General features: G+C 44.4%; 1 protein-coding gene across 1 annotated transcript; it reads right to left on the reverse strand.

The window, feature by feature from the left end:
• Positions 1–18,231: 18,231 nt before the first annotated feature.
• KCNE4 (potassium voltage-gated channel subfamily E regulatory subunit 4) lies at positions 18,232–18,723 on the reverse strand. The gene has a single exon (XM_062499486.1). It carries the CDS (start codon positions 18,721–18,723, stop codon positions 18,232–18,234), a length of 492 nt encoding a protein of 163 aa, XP_062355470.1.
• Positions 18,724–23,602: the final 4,879 nt, after the last annotated feature.

The raw sequence follows: 23,602 nt of genomic DNA on the forward strand, positions 1-23,602 counted from the left end.
TTTCAGAGCCTTTGTGTAGTCAAAATTCTTTAAATTCTGTCCTTAGGTAAACATGAAGGTTTTGACTGCAGTGATATAAACTACTTTTATAACAAAGATAGATACCCAAGCCTTTTATTTACCTGCATAGGTAAATAAACCCAAAACATCCTTCTTCACTTTTGAATTATTTCAGTCACACTAAGGGCAGTAAGTTTCAGCTACCCCTTATGCCTTGCATCTCTCAGAACAGACCTCTTTCTGAAAGTGGCACATCACAGGGAACCACATCACCTTTTTGGAAGCAAGTGGCTAGAAAGGAACTTAACAGTTCAGGTAACCTTCATAATATAGGCAAGCTAAAAATCAGATCCTAATTTGAGCAATACTCTTCCCATCTCTAAGGGTTTCTGTCTAAAAACCCCTTTTTCACAGACCTGGCAGTGGGATAAATTCCAGCAGTGTCACAAACTGCTTTCACTACAAGTGCAACCAGACTCTTTACTCCCCATGACCTGTGATTGGTTGCACCTGCCTTTCTGTACACCTGTGAAAGGCCAAACTTCTTGAAAGTCATGGTTTACTCTCACAGTTATTCATTTGCAAAGCCGGTAACAGCTTGCAAGCCTCTAGCTGATCTGAGCAGTGTTTGCATAAACTACTTTCTTCTCATGGAGGTACAGTTTTACTGCCTCACATCTGCTGAACATGCAGCCTCTCTGAGAGTAACTCAAAATATTGTCACTCTGTGTTTCCATGCATATCAACTCAAGGCTTTCAGCTACCAAGTTCTACTCACTTCAGCTACAGAACAGAAAGAATAAATGTCTCTTCTGATTTTGGCAGAATAAAAGGATGCAAACCTCATTAGCAGGGAATAATCCCTTTAAAGTCTAAGTGTGATTATCACACTGTGATAATCTAAGAAATTTGACCAGTTTACAACATCATTAATGCAGTATCTTGCTACAATTTAAAAAAATTTTTAATGAGCTTTTTCTGTGCAAGTAGTTATTTTTCCCCTAGGTAAGGTATGTGTGTAAAGCTTAGGAAGATAATGGCTGTTACCTGATAGACCAGAAAAGCCATCTAGCACAGTATCTCCAAGAATACCCTAGAACGGATGCATACAGAAAGAAATAAAATCAAGGGAGCACAGGATAATGCTTCCACAGGATAGTCTCTCAGCATCCTGACATATGCTGCTCAAGTGCCTTTTTCAGCAAGAGATCACAGTGGTCAGTTTGATAATTTTAAACTCTAATAAAGCTCTGATTACAAGAATCAAGGGAATGTGCCTCTAGGAAAGTGGGATTTCACCCAAAAATGAGGCAGTACCTGAAAATGAGAGAAAACTATGAATGTAAGTCAGGTGAAGCACCAAGACCTACATAGGATGAGTAGTTCGCAGACTGCAAAGACCTGATGGCAGATCCCACTTCAGAGAGAAAAAGAAAAAAAAAAAAAACGCCACCCAGGGTTGTGCTGCCATTACACAGAAAGGTACAGGGAACAGGGAGGTGACAACAGCAGCAGACAATTTATAGCATCATGTCTAGCACACCTTGATGTCAGCTTACACTTTCATGGAACAGCAGCTGCCCTGCCTGCAGGGACTCCAGGGGGGGCACCGTGCTCTCTCTCAGAGGCAAGGGCAGTACAGGGTATTCCTTTTACCTCCACACACTGCTCTGGTGCCATGGCAATATGAACAACAAATGAAAAGCAAGATAATATGAGCTTCGAGCAACATTTGCCATTCTCATAACTTCTGATCTTAAAAAATGGCTTAGATAATTTTTTGTAAATTTTCACATTTTTTTGAGCCTCTTCTGTCAGTAATTTATCAGATTGTGAGATCTGAGCTTGACTTCACATCACTTTTCACAGGTAGATCCCCAGGTAATAATTATGCTTAGGCACATTTTTTTCCAGGCATTTTTCCCATACCTTTTATAAAAGCAGTGCTTAAAGCTCAGTCCACTGGTGATAACTTTGCAATTTTTCCCTCAAATTCACGGTGGCAGCTGCTGCTGTGAGACAGAAAGTCACACAAAAGCTTGGGAAGAAAGGCAACAGGAAGAACCCATTAGTATACTCCATGGCTTCCAAGGAACATATATTTAAAAACAAAAGCATGCACTTCTTTCCACCTTCAGTTTGCCATGCCTCAGGGTTCTCTGCTCATTGCACTCCAGAAGACTTCTGCATCCAACACCTCCCAAAGCCAGTGTATAACAGGACTCAAGACACTTGTGCTCTGGGACAGAGCCGATGTTCTCTCAGATGTTGATGTTCCACGTGTGACATCAGAACAAAGCAGCATACTGAGATTGCCACCCTGGTTCTCAGGTCACCCTGTCTGCCCTTCAGTGGAACCTTCCCTGCTGCCAGAGGTTTTGTTCTTGCGCCACAGGAGCACACACACGGAGGAGTGAACATGGGTGTACAAATGGGTATATAAAGGATAGATCTGAAATCCAACTGTAGCACCTTTCACTGACGCTTCTGCTTAGAACATTTAATTGCCTTTCAAAGAGTTTTGAAATATTTATCCACAAACCTCCTGCCCAGGTTTAGTGATGACAGTCAGGACTGCCAGTGAAAGGAAACTCTTTGATAAGAGTTTGCACACTTTTTTGGCTTTGCAGGAAGGAAAAAAACAAACAAACAAACAAAAAAACAAGCATAACCCCCCCCCCCCCCCCCAATCAATCAATCAATCAAATCCTCTACATGAAGGTTCGTCTCCAGTTTCTGGTCTGGCAGCTGGACCTGGCCCAGTGCAGCTGTGGCAGCAGGGTAACTGTGCCATCTGCCAGTCCGCCTCCCGCTCCCTCCTTCCCTGCACTTCACCACTGAGCCGGAGCAAACCTCGGAGGTGTGAGCACCTCCACGGCAGCTTTCGGCCAAGCCAAGGACCGAAGCGGTGAGCCGCACAGCCCCAGAGCACAAGCTGCGGCTGCAAAAACACCAGGCTCTCAGCGCAGCGCATCCCAGCGCATCCCAGCCCACCCCAGCGCACCCCAGCGCACCCCAGCCCACCCCAGCCCACCCCAGCGCACCCCAGCCCATCCCAGCGCACCCCAGCGCACCCCAGCGCATCCCAGCGCATCCCAGCGCACCCCAGCGCACCCCAGCCCACCCCAGCGCATCCCAGCGCATCCCAGCGCACCCCAGCGCACCCCAGCCCACCCCAGCCCATCCCAGCGCACCCCAGCCCACCCCAGCGCACCCCAGCCCATCCCAGCGCACCCCAGCGCACCCCAGCGCACCCCAGCCCACCCCAGCGCATCCCAGCGCATCCCAGCGCATCCCAGCCCACCCCAGCCCACCCCAGCGCATCCCAGCGCATCCCAGCGCATCCCAGCCCACCCCAGCCCATCCCGTGTGCGCCTCCTCTGCGAACCGGGCGCAGCCGGGGACACGCACCGCAGAGCCCACCCACACTGGTGACTGCTCCCGGGTCACTCAACAAGTACGTGGGACTAAGGCAGCGCAGCATTCGCATGTGGTGACTCATCCCAGCTTCCAAACTCTGCCTTTGCAGCAGAACTCGTTGTCGTGCAAAGCACCAGAAACTTCCTGGCCACCCCAGGCAAATCAGCAGAATTGAAGTTCCTCGATCTCCTAGACCTGACCCACCTTTAACAGGCTACCAAGGTGACCCCTTTCACCCTTTCTGAGCAACACGCAAGACAGAGGGCACATTTTCCTGATGTGTAACAGGCATCTACAGACAAACCTCACTAAAACTGAGCAGGACTGGAAACTGAAAAAGCTCTTGTCTCACAGAGATCAGTTATTACATGCTAAGGTACCACAATAGGTTTCACCATACTCACAAATTCCTCCACCAGAAGAACCTGACAGCTTTCTTACTGCAAAAAAAATATTCCAGATCACATAAAATAAAATTATTCTTAAAATCACAAATGTGAGCTAGAGGAAAGAATCAAAACCACCACCTTCCAGTCACAGAAGCAGTACTTAAAGTAACATCTTGCTGCTTTCCACCTTCTGAGAGCAAAGGGGAGAGCTGTAGGAAAGGAGTTCAAGCTCCTGGGGGCACTAATAAGCTTTATTACCCTGATTGGCCTCACCCACACCTGCCTCCATGGCCCAGGATCTCCCTTGCAGCCTAGGTTTGGCACACCAGTCCCAGAGCAAGGACAAGTCCCTCAGCTGTCTGGGCTGTCTCAGGACCCACAGCTCATTCTGGAGCTGTGCAAGGGCTGGTGGTGCCAGCCAGGGCTGCACTGCGCAGTCCCAGGCTCCTGGAAGGAGAAAAGCAGCTGTAGCCCCAGAGGAAAAAAGTAAAGGAAGTCACCTTTTGATATTGTCTCTGAGCCATGTGCTCCAGTTAAAATCTTCTGCTGAGATCAATCTCATTAAAATTCCCCTTTTACTATCTTGTTATTCTAGGCTTCTCTTGAATTAAAAAAGAATAAATAAATTCTGTGCAGTTTTTATGATGCAGCTGTAAATCAAAGTTGCTGTCCAATGGGGCTTGAACTTTTATTAAGGCAGGAATATTAGCCTCAGAGTGCTAGCAGGTAAATGCATTTAGTGAACTTTGATATCCCTACAGTGCCATGGGATTAGAAACTGTCCATTGTCGGGCAGCTTATAAGGCAAATCCTGTGTGCTTACTCATTGAATTGATGAGAATTATATCCAGTGCAAGCTGCTGCACTGCTGCTTTTCTCTTGTTGACATTTGTTTAGAGATAAGTCCTCCTGCACACTCTGTCAACCAAAAACCAAGGAAAGCTGTGCATTCATTTACAGATTCAAAACCAAAATATTACACATTTCCCTTCAAATATCAACACATCCTAATATACACAGGAATTAGAGCTCAGTGGCTGGGCATTAACCTGCAACAAATCTGAGGTAGCAAACACCAAATACCAATTACTGCACAAAATTCAGCCATACAGGGAATGATTATGCACCTGCCACTTCCACTAAGGCTAAAACTGCCTCAAAGGCAGTCGTATGCAAAATATCCCAACTGATGAGCTCTGGCCCATCTCAGCATCTCAGTGAACTGTTTGTGTCAGGTACAGAGCAGTGACATGACCCACCATGCAGTGTCCTGTTTGCTTCACCACCACACTCCGGGCTGTTCCGTCTCCCCAGTATGATATTGTGCAGCCAGACCCTACAGGAATGCACCAGTCATCTTCAAATATTCTTGTGAAGGTTCTATTCAGTCTCTGCAACACCTGCCATGGGGTGACTCCTCAGCAGTTTGCTGCATGGATCAGATTGGGTGGGGAGAAAGGTACCAACACTCTGTGATGTTACTACTAACCACTGCTAGCTGCCCCATTAGCTAACTGGGAAAAAATGTAGAGATGCAGCCGAAATTCAGGCTTTCTTAGAGATTATGCCCACTATTTTCATCCTTCCTGACTCTGAAAGAAATTTTATTTTTTCCCACTGAAAACAGATGCATAAGGAAATGAGCAGAGGACATTGAGAGTTGTCCTGAGCTGATCTAAAAGCATGTGCTTATGGGTTTGTGTTTTGCAGGATTTCACCCCTGACATTCTGCCCACCACCCCTTCCCCAGTACTAGCAGCTACTAAGAAAAAGACAGGACATATTCTCATCAAAATCTAAGGTCTGTTTCCAGTTAAGGGTGCAGTAAAATAATGTGTCATTTATAAAATCAGATGGAAAAACCCAAAGAACTGTTTAAAGACAGGCTGGTTTCTTCTCAGAAAAATAAATGTCAGCCTAGCTCCACTTTTTCTTCTATGCTTAGGAGAGACTGAGGAGAAAAGAGGTCAGATGGTCCTTGCTGTCTCATGAGCTGAATATTTCCCCTATGCTTGCACTGTGAAAGTTTGGTGCAGCTAGCAGCACCATTAACAAGCCCACTGAAGCAGTCAGTGAGATCCAATTATCACTTTCAGGCTGTTTTTAAATATTAACACAGTTGCCAAAGACCTACCTAGTATCCATTGCCTGCCTGACTCATGACCCCCAAGCCACATCCCAGATTACTTTGCCTCAGCTCTCTGTTTACCCCATCTCCTCTCCCAGCCTGCAAGCTCTGGTGAATTGAGTTGCTTGCTTTGTACCCCCTCCTTCAGCAGCTGGCAAACGAGGCCCCGCTGTGACAGATTCGTGTGAATAACTGCTTTTAGTCAAAAATAGATGATTTACAAATTTAAGTAAGTTGATGCTTCCACACCAAAAACTAAATCAACATGGCTTTTACTTGAAACACAGTTGTTTCAACAAAGCATTTGCTCCTTAAACAGCAAAAGAAATGATAGGATATTTAATTCCTTGATTAAATCCAAGAAGCAATGGATCCACACTGATTTGTACCTATGTCCTGAGGGAATCCACATCTCTTATGGGAGCTCTATGGCTGCCAGGCTACAGGCTGAACAAATCTCACAGTGTCTTGATGTTCTTGTACAATTTTATACTAGTTCTAGTCAGAGAGGGTATATATATACGTATACATATATATATATGGGTTAGGGTTAGGGTATATATAGAGGGTATATATATACAGCACAAATTGGATATATTCTTGCCTCTGTGTATTCGCTAGCCACCATACTAGGGAGTGCTTGCAATTTCTTCCTCTCTGGCTCAGGAAATACATATTTTTTACTGTAGGGACACAAGTCCAGTGGGACATACTGTGGGGGTACTGCCCTTTCTTCCTAACATACGCAAAAGTGCTGGCAATTCAGTGGGAATGGGTTATCCTCCAGCTCCACCCAAGCACAGACTGAAACTATGTGAGGGTTTCCCAGTTTCTGGGCAAATGCACTAACCCCTGAGTTTAGTAAAAAGGAAAAATTAATCCACTCCCAGGAAAACAAACAAACAAACAAACAAAAACAAAACAAAACAAAATGAAAAAATCCCAGGAGTAAATACTCAGAAAATTTGACCTGAATCTATAAATAGTCTTGGGATGACCTAAATACCATTTTCCCAACAAATTTACTATTCATCAGATTTTGTTCCTTCTGATTTTGCAGACCAGTTGGCCCATTTGAAGTTCCTCACTTATAGGCATTAGACAACAAGCAAGATTTTCTTTGTATATAGCTTGGATAGACAGGATTTCACTATGGGATTCCTCAGTCCACACTTAAAAATCCACAGTCTGGTCTTCTAGAGTGACCATCATCACAAAATTATCACTGTGAGGAACACAGCAGACAAAATAGCCACAGTCATCTTCAGGAATGACATTCTCCCAAGTTAAAGGTTGCAAAATGCCTGACAGAATTGCCCTTTTCATAAGTCACTGGAAATATTAAAACTCCTGAGAAAAGTGGATGACATGGTATCAACCTCAGACACAAAGCAAAATGAAAGGGCAGCTAATTAGAGGTTTCACAAATATCAACAAGACAAAGCCAGAGCAGACTTTAGCCTGTGGAGAGGAAATTCTTTCTGATTACCCTGTGATTGAGGCCATGGCTGTGGTCACCACCACCACCAAGGACTGGCCATGTCCCTCTGGCCCCTCCAGGGGCACAACCACCAAGCAGCCCAGCCCCAGGAACAGGGACAGTCATTTTGTACCTTCACAAGGGAGCTCTGCAAAGGATGAGCAGATGTCAGAGCAGTTTGTATTAAGGATGCAGCAAAGATAAAGCACTCACTGGGTAAGCCTGGCACATTCTCACCAGCCTGCTCAGCACTGGGATGCTCTCAGCTAATGGGGCCTGACAGGCTGAGCAACCAGACATTACTCTGACTGGGATGTGTAATTAAACCATGAAGTGTATCCTGACACAGCTACTGGGGACTAATCACAGCCCTGAGGGATGAAGGAGCGTAAAGTTGTGAGCAGCAGCACCTGAGAGATGTGATTAAGGAGGAAATACAGGGCTTGTTACTCCTCTGGGTAGCCTGGACTGATGGACCAGGGTAGGGCCATCCACCCTCTGCCCCTGCCCTTTGCCATCACCTGGAGCCACCACTGTTCCCAGGCTCCCACATGGCAAATGGCCTCAGGGGAAGCACGGGGCTTCTACAGGACTCAAAGGGCACAAGCTTGGTGCAACTCAGGGAGCTCTTTCAGGGATACCCTGTGGGGCTGCTATGGAGCCACAAAGGCACCAGCTTGGGCTGTGTCCCACAGAGACCTCTCAGAGATGCCCCATGGGGGCTGTGAGCCCTCTGCAGCACTTGCTGCCCTTGCTTGGAAACAGGAATTCTCCTCATTTTAAGGCTTTTATCACCTGACAGTTTCTTCTGAGAGTCAATCAGTGTAAACAAGAGTTTTTTTCAATATCTTCACCCTGACAGACTCAATCCCCAGAGCAGGTGGAAGGGGAAGTTGGGACACCCCAGGTCCCAGCTTGCCCCATGGGGTCAGAGCTCTGTGTCAGGGCAGCCCGTGTCCTGTGCAGCTGATCCAGGGCACAGTGGGGAGAAAAATGCAAAACAAGCATCTATGAACAGCAGGTTAAAAACAAGTTGCAGGTTAACCTGCCCTCAGGGACATCTGTGGCTGAAGGTGAGAAATCTGGTGTGAATTGGACCAAAAACCCAACAGATTGAGAGTGAGGAGCCTCCACTGACGTGCCTGAAAACCTAGAGGATCCAGGACCACTGGAGCTCTTTTGAGACCATTTCTAGGGAAACTCCACTGCTGCAAGGAGCCAAAAGCAAACCTGCACCTTTATTGGGTTGAGAAGAAATATGAAAATCTAAAGAAACAGGATTTCTTTTAATACTTTAATTTTACTTCTACTATGATATACAGAAAGTGACCCATGGTGCTGAGGAGGGCAGGGGAGCCCAAGGAAACTGAAGTACTGGAGGAAAGTTCTGGATCAAACCTAATGGAGCAAATGACACATGTGAGGATGAGCTGTCCTAACAAATCTGCAGAGATTCTTTTTTAAACCTTCACCAAAGAAACCCATTCTCTAAGCCAGCTGTGTTTTTACAGCTCCAGCATTCCCTGTTCAGCCCTGTCTGGTTTTAACCTGCAGATCCCATGGTAGCATGGGGAGAGAGGCAATTTCAGCCAATTTTCAGCAATCAGGGGAATGGCTGCAGTAACTGTCCATGTACTGCTGACCTCCCAACGCTTGGCATGCTTGTGAAGCCATTATTTCCATGCACAGAATGTATCACCACTGATGAACCTTGTGAAAAAGGTTAGGGGTAAAAAAGGCTGAGGGCTGTATCTGAACTTAGAGCAGGGTGCTGTTCTCACTGTGTCACAGCTCAGCTGGTAACTTGCAGCCCAGTCTTTCCCCAGGGCTTGGTAGCACAGTCACTCTTATGGACCCATGCTTAAATGGAACAGTTTGGCCTTCAGATGCAACAATAGCTTACGTGCAGGACTCCCTAAAAGCACAGATCCCTGGAGAGGAGCATGAGGATGTCTACAGGAATGAGCTGGCTGTGGCCCGAAGCAGCAGAGCAGATTCATGTAATCCCTCATAGACCAAAGAGAGGAGTTAATCATTTTCCAGGCAGTGCTTCAAATTGGATCACTAGGGATATCTGTGAGGATTCCAAAAGAAATGTTCCTGATGGTCATTAGTGTGTTCCCAGTGACGTACAAGATGCACACGTGCACCAGCAAAGCAGAAGTTAGCCTGGAAAAAACCCAGCTCGTGTGAAAAGGTGCACTTACAGTAAATTTCATGGCAAGGGACTCATTTATTTCCAGCACAAATGACTCCCACTGCCCTTCCACGTGTGCTCCCAGCAAGGGGTGAGGGAGCAGGATGCAGGGCATGTGTACAGCCCAGCTTCCACCCTTGAAAACTCCAAGGGGCCACGCTCTGTTTCCATAACACTTTTTACATGCTTGCTTTTATGGGTCTCTTGATGACAATCTAAATCCTGCCTGTTCTTCAATAAACCATTAATCTTCCAGATAGAGTTCAGGGAAGTTGCTGTGTAGCAATAAAATGCATGTTTCCAGAGCTCAGAGGGAACAAAAAGGAAAAAACAAAAAGTGACATGGAGAGGCATTGTTTCTGAAAGCCAAATTCCTGGCTTGCAGAGGTAGGGGGGCATGTAGGGTTATTTCCCCAAATCCTGCCTGGAACCTGTCCCTCCCCTCCCCACACCCTGATGCCACTTTGAGTGTAACATTTGTGAGAAGGTCCACCCTCCAACGTCACTATCAGCATAAGAAAAGGGCTGATGGCCTCTATACCTCCCATCCTCATGGCCCAGAAGCCTTTTGTGAACAGTGCCAGCTGGGACTGTGCTTTGGTGAGCAGATAGAGCTGGGGAGTGTCAGTGACCATCAGTGGTGGAGGGCTCCACCATTCCCCACCAGCCAGTGCCTTCAGCAGCTGCCTCACATCACCCAGTTCTCAGACCTGCTGCTGCCTTTGCAAAATGAAGGATAAAATATCTCCTCTTTGTCTTCAAACCACTTCCTTCAGTGTGCTGAGGGAACCAGTCCCACAAAGCCAGTGGCACAAAAGCCATCGGGTCCCAACCAAGGTTGGTCACTCCAGCCCTGGGTTTGCATTTGAACTGGTGACCCACAGTAGAAATTACAAATTCTGTTCCCCTCTTTATAACAGGATAAATGAACACAATCCCTTGTGCTTCCAGGCCCCTATAAAATTGATGGTAACCATATGTCAGTGTGTGTAGCTGGTAGGAAAGCACGTACTGCGCTACTCAAGAGATGGTAGCAGTCAGCATTAAGGAGTGCCAAGAAATAGAAAAAATTCACATTCAACCTGACTTAAGTGCCTTAAGTTATGTCTTTTATACAGTAAAGAAAAAGAAGGCAAGGATAGACCCGAAAAAATAATTTCCCTGCGCTACGGTCCTGTAGAAAAATGCTAGAAAAGGGAGAAAAAATAGGCCCATCAAGAACACACATACAGATAGAAGTGCAATTATTGGACTCTCCTAGTTCAAACTGACACAGCTCTCAACAGAAAAATGAGGGAAAATTCACTGTCTGTCTAGATATCATAGAAAATAAATAAAAGGACTCAGAGTCTCGTGCTGTTACTCTCACCTGCTGGGTTTCTGATATTTCCCTGGCACACATTTATCTCACAGTTATTCTTATACAGGACACTTTTAGTCCTAAAACTCTGTCTATTCTATATGAATGTTTTGTACTCTTCTTTCCACATGAATATACTGTTCTTGTTGTTCCTGATGTTACTTCACAAGACAAGCTAAAGGTCATGGAGGAGAAACTGAGGAAAAAATTCTTTTTTACTGACAGAAGAAATCCTGGCATCTATTGAATTTTTTTCATGATTTTTATTACAAAACTAATGCATAATGCACTGTGTAAATTTCTACACAGCCAGTAAGTCAAATACCTATAGATCACCTGAAGCAATAAAGCCTGGAGCAGCCACCCCTAAGGCAGCATTTTTCTTGCCACTGCAGCATGATGAAGGTCAGCCCTTTCAGCAGCCATTTGCACCTCTCTGCAGAAGTGAGCTACATGATTATTTTAATCTGGTCTTGAATTCTTGATGAATACAGGAGAAAAAAATCTTTACAGTGAGCGTCCATCTGAGATACACATCCTGGCCAAAGAGCAGCTAATTAGATATGACTGAAGTTAATTATGTTTAACACTGAGCAGATAGACCCCGAGAAACAGAATGTGACAGGGCTCTTGCTGCTGTTTCCTCCAGTGGAGGCACAACAAGCTGCTTCTCAGTAAACATGGGTAGGTGTTACCATCACATCACCCACTGGCCTCAGTGTCATTTCTTAGATAACACCCTTGTAACTAAAGTCAAGAGCATCCTTTTGTGTAAAATCCTTGGCAGCTGATGAAAACTAACCCATATGCACTCAATGCACATCCCCCGAATTTCCACAGTGCTCTCATGCAGTGATGAGTGAGGAAAGTCAGATCAGGAGAAATGTCCCAGTGGTGCTTGGGCTTTCAGCAGTCCCAGCACTGCTCCTTGCTTCTACAAGTGTCAAAAGTGTCCCCTGTTTCCCAGTGCAGTGGCAGCACAGTGCTGGAGGCTGGAAACGAATTGCTGACATTCAGTGGCTGCTGCTGATGCTAGGACTGGCAGTTGCAATAGCAATTTTGTGGCATCAGGTATTTGTAGGGAAAATTATGGGATGGGTCTTCCATTAAGGCCTTGAAAGAGGCACCACAGGAGCTCTCCTGTGTTATGTTCAAGGCAGCCTGTGTGCTGCTGTATCACTCCATACCTATTGTTAAAAAATAGTAGCAGCATCAGATTTCCTCTTCCTCTCTCTTCCCTTACAGGAAGTCTTGTTTGATCAGTTTATCTTGATCTGAGGAAAGAGAAGGGGGATATACATCCTTAGAGGTGCACAGTTTGTATATCCTCCTGAGGAGAAAGAAAGAGTGAGCTTTTGTGTGTTGGCTAGTGTGGAATTCAAAACCACTTGCATGTCTCACATCCTCTCACCTGCAGTGTTCAGCTGATGTTTTAACTGCTGGGATGAGACACAGCTGTCCCAGGGAGGGCTAGACTGGGGACCAGCCCCACAGCAGGCTGCTCCAGGTCCAGCATTCAAAGGTGAGTTTCAGGGCCTGGAGGCATCACACAAAAATTCCATCTGAACAGCTAGAGTTCACACCAGAGGAAATTCTTTAATTGGTTCCTTTTCTATGGATAAACAACTCTTCTGCCTTTTCTCACTTTCCATCAGAGGTCAGCACTCTGAAATTCTCAGCATAGTTATCTTTCCATCAGCCTTAGACAGGGAAGGTGTGCTCTTCTTTAAAGTTTATAAAAGGGAGTCTTGGCCAAAGCAAGTAATTTTCCAGAGTACCACAGTGGACCTGAAGATGAAGGGGGAACTGAATTTAGTCTCCCATACCCCAGAACTACTGCCTTGCCCTCCAGCTCTCAAGAAAGCCAGAAAACACTGTTACATGGCTTCTGTGGGCCTGAGGAGGGATGAGCTGAAATATTCCAAGTGCTAGAAATTGGCATTTGTGGCACTTACTTAATACTACTTAATGCTACTGCTGCATCTAGCAGTATTAAGGAGGACAAAAAAAAGTTGTTGCTCCTAAGTAGGCAATGGTTTTGTATTCATACCACATCCTTCACCTAAAATTCACAAGCATTTAATATCTATCAGAAGCAACTCCTATTTTCACAGACAGCAATATAAGTATCATCATATAATAATCAAGAAAAGCACGGGCCAGCTGAGCAGATTACTGAGGGATAGAGCTGGGAACACATTCTGTAATGGATCATCCAATGGCCTTCATTATCCTTTTTTAGTCACTTATTCGCATGGCAAAAGCCTCAGTCTAACCTGGCCTAACACTAACTAGAACCCCCCCCTAAACCAAACCAAATTAAACTTTGCAAAACTGGTGCTCATTGATTTTTTTTTATTAATTTCTGTTTTCTTGCTCAGTTGAGCTGGTCACAGAAGTGTCAATACACTAAGAAGGTGCAGCTATTTTTGGCTGTACACAGTAGGGACCTGCAGAGGTGTGTGAAAATGGAAAAAGCACAAAAGTAAATCAATCAAATACACAGAGGCAAATATGATCAGTGCATGAAAACCAATAGCCTAAACAATTTTACTAACTTTCATGCTTCCTAGATCCAACAGTTAACTCAGGAAGAAATCATCTTCCCACTAGGACAAGTTCTAAAAAGATTATAACATGACCATGGTAAGTCAGAAAACACAGGAGAGCATGGTCCAGCTTTGCCACAATTGCACCTGGCACACCCAGCTATTCTGTGCTGCACCCACTTTGAGCATCTCTGAGAATGCTCATTTTCTTATGTTGTAGGGACTCCCTTCCATCTGAAATTTTTAGATGAAAATTAAAGCAGATAGTTTTACCTCTTAGTTGAAATGGCAGTGATGAAAGCATGGTTTACCTAGGGACCTGTGTAGCTCTTGTCCTCAAGCTGTGCACATATCCTTGTCCAGCATCATGCACTGAGGGCCTAGAAACAGAAATGATCATTGGAATTCACCCATTTCCTTCCTTTCCATCTCTTTGAGAATCGATTTGATTATTTGTGTGAATGGGGGCACTTGTCTGAGAAAGGGATAGATCCAGGGAGCCCACTGTGAGAAGGCCAAGCTAAGGAGGGAAGTTTAGCAGTGAGTTGTAGCACATGATGGCCTTATCACCATGTGTGACCTGTGCTCTGGTCCTGGCAAAGTGGATTCACTCATTAGCCCTCCTCTGGTTATTCTCCCCGGGGCTAGAGCACAGCCATGCTGGGAGAGCTGGGGAGATCCTGTGCTTGGGGAAGAGATGGTTCTGCTCTCCCCCTTCATTTATTCAGCAGGTTCAGCCACTGAATGACTGTGCAGCTAAGCATGATGCACTGCTAGGATTTGGGACAGGTCCTGTCACACATGCCAGCACGGCAGCCTTGAGAGCTGGCATTTCTAGCTACAGTAGGTCCTGAGCCAGCCCATCTACACAGGCCACATGTGGCCATCTTCTCCTTTCCTTTCTCTCAAAGGGTGCATCTGGTAACTACTGCAGCAAATGGATGAGGTATAGCACTGCCAAGAAATGGGAGCATAATTGCTGTGTTCTTTTACAAAAGAATGCATTTGTAAAAAAAAATCACCTCAATTCAGTCAAATTACAGTCAATTATCATGGCCTTCAAGCCAAGATCTATTAGCTCTGAATCTAACTTAACTCAGTTACTGAAGCACACTGGAAATGTCATTTATTTTGGAAAAAACAATATTAGTACCTTTTACTCCTTAGTAGTCAAAAGGATTTTGAAAGAAGATTAATGGGAGTAATCTTTTTTCTTTCTATCTGTAGCTTTTGAAGATCAGCAACACTTATTTTGGAATAATAGCTACCTGGCAGTCTAGAGTCACTGGGCTGTCTTCAAGGCTTCATTGCATTCACTTGCACATGCATCTAACTTCTATAGCTAAAATAGATTTTTGCTTTTTTTTTGTTTTTTTTTTTTCTTTTTCTTTCCCCTGGTGTCATGAAAATACTGATTTGGACAAAGAAAAATGCCTTAGGGCAAAGGCAAATACATTCAGAACTACCTACATGCTTTCTCCAACCCCACAACCCAAGGACAGCTCCATCACAGTCTGCAAGAAGGTGGCCACATTTTTGTGTTTAGTAACTCTTTTCAGTGTAAGTAGGCCCTGAAGCAGGCAGTGTTTCCCTTTATAGCAGCTCAGTTTAAAACAAGAAACTGCTGGAATAAGGTACCTTTGTGATCCATGCAGCAGAGCTGTAATTTACATTTTGTCCTGTTTTTCCTCCTTATCAGCAGCGCTGTCAGATATCTCTTGATTCATTGTGGTGGCAATGGAAACACTGAAAAGCCCGTTGGTAAATGTGGAGATGCAGCGTTCCGGGCTGACCCACTATTCCAGGACACACCGCTGTCCCGGGAGACTGCACGGCTGCAGGGAAACACTGCCCTGCTGGTGGGGACCTTCAGGTCCACAGAAGCTTGTGACCAGGCCCCTGAATTATTTAATAGGGAGTGAGGGAAGAGAGCAGAGCACGGGGGAGCCTGTTTTGTGGGAAAGAGAGCAGATAGAACTATTTAGCAATCTGATTTTTGAAATAACCTCAAATTACCCCGTGCAAGCAGGTCTTAACCAGTGCTGGTGAATCTGTACATGTAATTCAACAGATTTAGGGAAGTTCAAAGTTGCCCCTAAACATTTATCCCCTTCTTAGGGAGGCAGATTCTGAAAACCCCCTCTCTACATAATACTGGGAATGACAGAGGAGTGGTGAGACCCAGGGTCAAAGCTTGTGACAAAGCCAGCTCTGTGCCATGGCCAAGCAGTGGAAATCCAGTGGGACCACAGATCTGTGTCACATACTTGTCCATAACCTCAGCCCTAGCCCACTCAGTTTGCTACAATGCAAATCTAACTCTGAAACTCCAAATGCAAACATGTCCAGAGGCTGACTAAGCAACACAAGTTTCCACAGCAGTTTTGCCAGCCTGCCCAGTGCCTCCCCAGCACCCCCAGGTCTGTGCAGAAGGGGATCCCTGGAGCTCTGCTTGCACACACTCATGACCTGAGCGTGCTGCCCAACAGCCAACAGGGACCAAAGGTGGGTTTGGAGCACCTGGCTCAGCCCTGCAGTCAGCCCACGATGCTGCAGCACTGCAAAGATCAAGGAATCATTTCAAAAAGAGGCTAAGAAAAGGATCCTGCAGGAATGGTGCCCAGTCTCCTTACTGGGAATCTAGTTGACGTAGTGAACAAACATGGAGACTTTTCCAGGAAATGTGTTTCTTTATTTAAATAAAATTAGTGCCAGTAGAAACAATAAACCTTAAATACATGAGACAATTATATACAACTCAATGTTAGGAATTATATACATCATTTTTTTACAGATACAAGTACATTTATACCAAAAATAAAGGACAAAGGAGAAAGCAATGGAAAATGTGACAACTTGCACATGTCAGTCTCATTTGGAAAGTTTCAGGATTCAAGTGATTCCAGGCAAAGTGCCAAACTTAATTTGGCTCCTTTCAAACTTAAAACAGCCCCTTTTAGAGTAAATCTACCAAAAAGCTTTATATGGTCTGATCCAAAGTTCAGTGAAGTCGATGGAAAAACTCCCGCTGCCTTCAGTGTGCCCCACAGTCCCTTTGTGAGCACAATGGAGCCTTTGTTGTGCTGTGCTTAGACAGAGGCAGCAATCCCTGATCCCTGCATCCATTAACCCTCTGAGCCCTTCCCAGCAGAGCAGCACAGCTCACTCTGGCCTCAGCTCATGTCTGCTGCTCAGCATTCACGCTTTTCGAGCTGTCTCTCAATCTCTAATGCCAGTGGATAAATCACAGAGCTATTTTAGTGCAGGAAATATGTGGAGGCATTTTGCAAACATTTTGCTGTGCAATGCTTTAGATTCAGGCTCTTCAGCCCTCATGCTTTAAAACTAATCAAAACACTGTAATAAGTTAATATAAAATATAAGGTATGATTGAAATATTAATTTTCTTATTTGTATTTATTTTTACTTATTTTAAAAGTGCAATAATTTAGCAACAATTTTCACGAGCATTTGAAAAATGTCACAGTACCATTAAACTGGGGAAGGGGGAAGTCTGTGGTGATTTTAAAAACTAGTTACTAATAGCTTTATAGAAATGCATGTGTCACATGTGAGCTGATTTAAAAAAAAAAAAGATGTAACACAATGCTTACCTACACTGGCTTAAACAGAGCAGAAAGTTTAGATTCTTTAATTATCTAAATGGGTACGATTTTACTGTCCTCAGATAGAGAATTTAACTCCAACAGAGAAACACAAAATCTTGTGCCAGTCCCTGACTCAGCTGATGATTTCAGTGGAGCTGGGAATTCACCCTTGCTAGGTTAAATTCCAATCAGAATTCCACCTATTTTTCAAGGGGGTGTAACAGGGCAGCATCTGTTTGAGCCTTTCTATGTTGTACAGACTATAACAAAGATCTTTCATCATCTCCTTTAACTTACAGATCTTCATCTTTCATGATCAAATGTGCACATCTTTAAAAAATACAGAACAAAAAACTAAACCCCCTTCCCTGTTAGTAACTCAGTCACAGGCTGGATTGCAGCAGGAGCTGGTGAAGCTGACCCAGCCAGTATGGGTACAACCTAAGCAAAGACACAGGTAAGTGTCACAGGTCTGGAGACAGACCTTACAAACTGCACAGAAACTCAGTGCCTCTTTTTTTCTGCCTTGTCTTTCATTCTTTCTGTACCTAAAGTCAGTCTCCAGCCATGCTGCAATCTCCCTTCAAGTACAGCACCAACAAATTTTCATCTTTCAAGGCCTTACAGAGCAAATGTGCTGTTGGCTGTGGTTTGTCATAAGAAAAACACGGTAAGAGTATTTCTATTCTATCACAGCTTTGTGTGAATGAGCATTACCCATCATCTTTAAGAACCAGGCATTTGCATGAGGGTAACTTCCCCAAATATTTCCCAGATATTTACAGAATTCTGAAATATGCAGAGACATGCCAGTAATAATTACCTCGTTAGAAAAAAACATATATATTCACCACATTCTTAGCTTTCATAGCAAGAAATAATAATGGAAAAATTAAAATTAAGCAACCCAATTATGTGCAAGTTACACTTTGCAGTTGGGTACCACTGCTTCCTTGTCCTGCCAGCTCTCAGGAACACCTTGGGCCCAGGAGCACAGATACCTGTTCAGAGTTCATTGGAGAGCAGAAAAGCAGAGCCACAAGTTCTTCATGGGAGCTCCACTCATGTTTTGGCAGCTGATCAGGGGAGCCCTGCAAGTGCTAGGAGTTCTTATGGATGTTTTCCACAGAGCCCTCGCTGCTCTCGTTGAGGGGCGTTTCTGACACTTCCCCGAGTTCAGAATCCAGCACTTCCTCCTGGATGGTGAAGTGCACATCTGGGGAGGAGGACTCGGAGCTCACGCTGCTGCCTTCCATGGAGCAGATGGCACAGGACAGGGATGGCACCATGCTCTCCTGCAGCATGTTCAGCATCATGGGGATCTGCACAGATTTCAGCCCTGCTACGGTTGGGAGAGGTTTTACAGCTTCCCCCCATTCTCTCTCCTCATCTTTGTAGAGCAGAAGCAGATTGGATGACTTCTCTTTTCTTTTGGATTTCATGTAGCCAAGCATTATTCCTATCAGGAAGATCCCGTAGAAAGACATGACAATCAAAATGTAAAAATATTCATTGCCATTGTTCTTCTCTGTGCTGGGGGATTCGGCATCAAGCATAGCTTGGGTCACATTTGCATGGTCCATCTTCAGCATGGAAAGTGTTTTACCACTTTACCAGCTAAAGCCTAGAGGAGAATGTAAAGGGATATGTAAGATCAAATTTCAGAGCAAAGGTGTAAAAGAACCACCTGGAAAATCATTACCCAAATTCCTCCTTATTCTTTGTAAGTTTGCAACCCCCACACCTGATTGAAGTTCTCAGTATGTTATACCTCTGTATTAGTATTGTAAGTGAATGGACTCTTATTCAGAAACAAAAAACATTAAAGGAAAGAAAACACATAATATTGAATTATCTTGGGTTCAATACTGAATTATAAAACCCCCAATCCACATGATTAAAGAAAGAAAACTATATTATAGGAAATTCTTTGCTAGGCACTTAAACATAGTTTTGTGCTACTTGATCATGTTTCCGTGGTGGGGGAAAGCTAGAAGTATTGTTTTGTTCAGCGTTGCAGGAAAAAAAATAATCAAAAAGCAACTTACGCCGGTATGCAAATAATTCCTCCTTTTGCAAAGCTCAAGAGACCTTTCCTCTACCAAATGCTGGGTGTTCTGAAAACTTTCCTCTGCTGCAGTTGGAATAAATAGCTCTCAAGAAATGTTTCATCACGTGTTTTAGAGGCACAGTTTATAATAGTTTTGTGTTGGAGTCAACAGATGAACTTGAAGGATTGCAGTTCAACCCACTGAACTCTTAACAGCTGTGAAAAGAAAAAGAGTTGGGAATTCAGATTTTACTCTTTCCTAACCAGTTCCACACTGGTTCTTTCAGCTTGTGAATCTGCTCCTTTAACATCCCATTTGTTAAATCTAACCTCTTACCATGAGAGCTGCTACACAGAATGGAAAACCTGTGGATGTTATTCTGTGTTTGTTGCAACATACAGAAAAAACACATGTGAATTTTATATTAGACAACACCAAGTTATTTACATGTCTGCTATACAGAGTCTTCCCTAAGGAGACAGAGGAGGAAACAAGTTCTTTTCTTTGGTCAGGACTAGTGACAAAGTTTTAGAAAGTGTGTGCAGAACAAAGTGGTGACTTCCAACTCGTGCTGCAGCTCCACTTTGCTGCCAGGTGAGGGGTTGGGCAGAGCTGGGCCCTGAGAATTGAGAGAGTTTTGGATGGATGGGTGTTGTGCTGCCTAACTTTGGGCATCACAGCAGTAACTGTGAGATCTCGGTTCTCCTCATACTCAGTGGGAGGGTGCAGACTCCTCCAGGGAGCAATTAGGAGCTCCTGAAGTTTGCAGCTGCCTTCTGCCTCTGTAGAAGCAGCTAAGAGTTAATGCTGTGTGCATGATATCATGCCTAGATAGATAGATAGATAGATAGATGGATAGATAGATAGAAGCCAGGGCCACTGAGTTAAGGATGATTTAAGTACAAAGGGACGTTACCAGTTCCTGGGCAGAGGGATGCTCTCTGAGCACTGCTGGAGGCTGCTGGGCAGAGCAGGACACCTCACAGCCCACTGGGGAGGGCACTTAGGATGCAGCCTGGCTTGCAGGGCCCACGGAGTTCCCAGTCATCAGCTCAGTGGTACAGGAGGCTCTGAGACCCCTTTCCAACACGTAAGCAGCAGTCCAGGCCATGGGAAGAAAGAGGCCCAGCTTGCACCTTAGGGATTTCATTTCCTTATCCTCTCCATCCCCGTTCTTCACACACAAAGCCCAATTAGTCAGGGCCCACATGTGAATGTCACCCCTTCTGCAAAGCTTCAAGGATGTTTATGTAACAGAACACTCCACTTCCAGAAAGCAGTGGACTGGTGCTGGAGTTTCCCAACGGTAGGTCTGGGGTTTTTTCCCTGCAGTCACTTGTGGATTCTTTGCATATACAGCAAATTCTTTTCCAAACTCTGCCCTTACAATCCCTCTGAGGTAAAGGCAGATAGGATTAACTTCTCTTCACATGTAGGAAAAGGCAAGAAAGAGAAGTTAAGCAACTTTAGATGTAGTTGAGCATTCGAGAAAACACAGAATTGTATCTGTGTTTGGAACCAGTTCATTTCTCTGAACAACTACAGAAAGAAAGGAAAAAATTACATTAGCCAGATTGCCCTCTCTGCACCTTAAAATAGAGAATCCTCCCTTTAGGATGTTGGTTTTATCTCCCTGTGCATTCCCATGTGATAGCTCAGGAGCTGTTGATGTTGGACTAATGTCTACTGGGATTTCATCTGACAAAATCTGTCTGCAGCACCAGCTTGCCAAGTCTGAATTCTTCTTCCCTGTTCCCGACAAATTGCCGAGCAGGCAACAAGAGCATATCAACTGTGGGCTAAAGCAGAACCCAGAGCAAGTCTCTGGCTTTTCTAGTTAACTTTAGGGAATATTTACTTCACAGCTTTCTCAGCTCCATGTGATATCTTCCCTCCCCATTCAGCTCTGAAAATCTGGGGGAGGGTTTAAAAATTAAAGACAATGTGTCAGATTTTAGCAACGCCTTCTCATGCAGCACTTTCATAGACTCATGAGGAAGTGCCTTGCATTGCTGGGTCAATGAAAATTGGCTCAGCACAAGGAGAAATCCTTTCTCTCTGCCCGTGAAACCCTCTTGGAAGTTGCTTGATCCTGAGAACAAGACCAACTAAAGCTCGTCATCAGTGTCACCTCTCACCTGAACACTAAGGCTCCTCCAGAGGCGTGGATACCCCATGGCTCCCAGCAGTGAGCCAGCAGAGCAGGGGCAAACCAGCTCTTCTGCAGGCACCTGCCTGTACAAACAGAATCCTTTATTTGCTCCAAACCCTCGTATTCTTCATGTAGGTGAAGCTCTGTGTAAAATTACCAAGAAGAACTGGAGCACCCAACAGGAGCACAGGGAGGAGACTGCTCAGGTATGTCCACAGATTTATGCAATTCCCCAAAAGTTTAACTGAAAGATGACTGGATTGCATAATTCTGCAGAGTTATTGATGAAAACTCTTCGCAACTATGTTTACTTTGGCTAGCTGATGATAACTCTTCTCCATCTGTTAGCCTGTGGTTCTTAAAAACAGTTTAATTTTAAAAAGGCCTGCAAGGAATTCCCGAGTCTTCTACGGAAATGAAGAGGAGGGATAGCAAGACATAGGGGAATAACCACCTGAAAAGCATATGCCACTTGCTTACTGGTGTCATCAGTCAGCTTTCTCAAGCAGTACTCTGTAGAAACTATATTTTGTCTCAAAAAAAGACCTAGAAAATTAAAAATCAGAGTTCCAGTTTTGTGTTTCAAAATTATATTTGCTGCAAATTATATTGTAAAGATATTGATCACACCAAAAAGCCTGGCTAATCTGATTCTTATTTTTTAAGTTAAGCTTACTAGCTACTTCTTTCTTGATGTCTCTTTCGTTCTTCCTTTCAGATCAATTCTTTTCCCTGAACTTCAGAGAATTTCCCCTGAAATTTCACTTTGGCATCTCTTACGCTTTCAGCAATTGGCTCTCACGTGTTCCTCTTCACCTTCTTTGCACCCATCCCAAACAAGGCTGTAACATTTAAGAATAATCCTCATGCTGTTGCTATCACCTTCCACATTCCCCCTCTGGAAAACATTCAGGCCAATAAAGCAGAGCAACAGCCAGGCACTCCAATAATGAAAAGGTCACAACATAGTTGTTGATGCCAGATTTTCTTTCTCAAGGTCCCTGTCTCCTAGAGAGCCTTTTGTGGCAGCAATCTCCGTCAACAAAGGACGCAAACGTTGAGGCTTGAGGCATCCCACGGGGCAGGAATTCACAACATGGCTTAAGGGATCATATAATATGAGCCCTTTCTCCAAATAAAAATTTGAGGACAGTCAGAAAACTGAACAAAGACATAATTTGTTATGAAGACAACATGAAACCTCCTTAGAGACCCAGATGACTCTGCAGGCTGCCATGGAAAATATATGCCTAACCCTTCATTACAGGCATAATCCATGGTCTGATGCTGCATTTATCTTTCTTGCCCCAGTTAGTTATAAGAGTTAACAAGACTAAAGACACCAAACAATTGTTAAAGGGCCAGCTCCTATGGGAAGCTGAGCCTGTTCGATGAGTGTTTGCTGACAGTACCACTCTAAAGAGTACCCAAGTATGAGCTTTTTTAGAGTTATCATCTGGAAATAACAGAAAAGATAAACAGGAAGGACAGAAGAGCTGGGGTTTTTCTTCTTCTTGCACATGTACATTTAATGGAAGTAATGTTTGGTCATTTACTGCTGGGGAGAAAAGGGAGAGAGAGATTTGGCCTGCAAGTATGAACTTATTTTTGATTTAGACCTTCCAGACACTACAGCTTGGCAAAGAACAACCAACCGGTGGTGATCAATGATCAATGTATTTCCTTCACATGTATTATTTCAATTAAAGTTGGAGCTGCTTTTGACACCATGAGGAAGACATGATAAAACAGATGTTGCTGGTCTTGATCTGGTCTTGTGTTTAAGGACCTGCCATGCTGAGAGGCACACACTGACTTTTAGTCCTGCAGCAAAACACACACCTCACTGAGGACCTGAGCCCAAGCCCCCCAAAGCTACTGGCAGTGCCTCTCCTAAAACAAACATCCAGACCTGCTCCTTTCAGATTCTGTGTGGCTCAGTGAAGCCTGTGAGTGTGTTGGAATAAAAGCTAGTTCAGAGGCAGCAATACACTCATTCCCAGAGTAGGCAGTGAGGGGCAGAAATAGGGAAAGCCACATGCCTCCTCACTATTAAGTGTAATAACAGTATGAAATTTATGAGATTTACTATGTGCTCTTAATGCTTCCATGCCTCATCAGTTCAGCCACTGAAGTGAAATTAATCTAATAATACCTACAAATTTCTCGTGCTGGAGGCACGGCCTGGTAACACACTGGCAGATCACCATCCAAAAAGGCAACAGCCACTGTGTTCATAAGCACAAGGGCTGGGTTGGCATTTGAGCC

The sequence above is a fragment of the Cinclus cinclus genome, chromosome 10, assembly GCF_963662255.1.
Source record: "Cinclus cinclus chromosome 10, bCinCin1.1, whole genome shotgun sequence".
Lineage (NCBI taxonomy): Eukaryota > Metazoa > Chordata > Aves > Passeriformes > Cinclidae > Cinclus > Cinclus cinclus.

Coding starts and splice junctions, on each gene's coding strand:
- KCNE4 (XM_062499486.1), bottom strand. CDS start 18,723: ATGCTGAAGATGGACCATGCAAATGTGACCCAAGCTATGCTTGATGCC.